At 38.7% G+C, this 1072-nt stretch overlaps 1 protein-coding gene across 1 annotated transcript; it reads left to right on the forward strand.

The window, feature by feature from the left end:
- Positions 1-181: 181 nt before the first annotated feature.
- Positions 182-841, forward strand: LOC117182531 (the record flags this gene model as incomplete). The annotated part of the gene is made up of 1 exon (XM_033375627.1): positions 182-841. A coding segment is annotated over exon 1 (660 nt), but the record flags the coding sequence as incomplete, so codon positions are not given.
- Positions 842-1072: the final 231 nt, after the last annotated feature.

Raw genomic sequence — 1072 nt, forward strand, 5'->3', positions numbered from 1 at the left:
CTTTGAAAACGCGAAAACTCTTACCAGTCTAAAACGCACTGTAGCTTACTGTCAACGATTCATCAACAATAAAGTTCTTAAACAAAGTATTTCGGGTTATCTTAATTCAATTGAACTCCAAAAAGCACATACGTGTATAATAAAAATCGTTCAGCAACAAGCATTTTCAAATGAATTACAAATGTTAGAATCGAACAAAAACTTTAAAGGGAATTTAACTGCACTTGCTCCCTTTTTAGACGTTGAAGGCATCCTTAGGGTCGGAGGTCGACTTAGCCAATCCGACCTCAGTTATTCAAGAAAACATCCGATCCTTCTGCCTCAAAGTCACATGGTTACAAATCTTATCATTCGCGAGAAACATTTAACTCTCTTTCACGCAGGCACACAAGCCACGCTTAACGCTACTCGCGAATTCTACTGGATTGTCAACGGAAAAAATGCAGTCAAGAATATAAGACGACATTGTGTCACTTGCTGTCGCGCAAAACCACAAACCCTAAACTATATCATGGGAGATCTACCAAAAAATCGCACAATCTTTAAAAGGGCTTTTTTGCAATCCGGAATCGATTTCTGCGGGCCGTTTTACATTAAAGAAAGAAAATTTCAAAATCGAAAAAAAATTAAGATCTATGTTTGCGTTTTCGTATGTTTCGCGACAAAGGCTGTACACATTGAAATCGTCAGCGATCTGACCACCGAAGGCTTTGTAGCTTGTTTGAGTAGATTTTTTTCAAGACGAGGAAAAAGCTCGAATCTGTATTGCGATAACGCTACTAACTTTGTAGGGGCAAAAAACGAACTTGCAAAAATTTCAGAATTCCTAAGATCTCAAAAGGTGAACGCAACAATCTCTCGTGTACTTGCTAATCATAATATCAATTGGCATTTCATGCCCCCGCGTTCACCTCACTTTGGTGGGCTCTGGGAAGCTGCTGTCAAATCGTTTAAGTATCATATAATACGTGTTATCGGCAATCAACTTCTAACCTATGAACAATTTACTACACTTGCAACTGAGATCGAAGCAATTTTAAACTCCCGACCGTTAACACCACTTCCTTCTGAT

This window comes from Belonocnema kinseyi, unplaced genomic scaffold (genome assembly GCF_010883055.1).
Source record: "Belonocnema kinseyi isolate 2016_QV_RU_SX_M_011 unplaced genomic scaffold, B_treatae_v1 SchBZDm_2344;HRSCAF=2567, whole genome shotgun sequence".
Lineage (NCBI taxonomy): Eukaryota > Metazoa > Arthropoda > Insecta > Hymenoptera > Cynipidae > Belonocnema > Belonocnema kinseyi.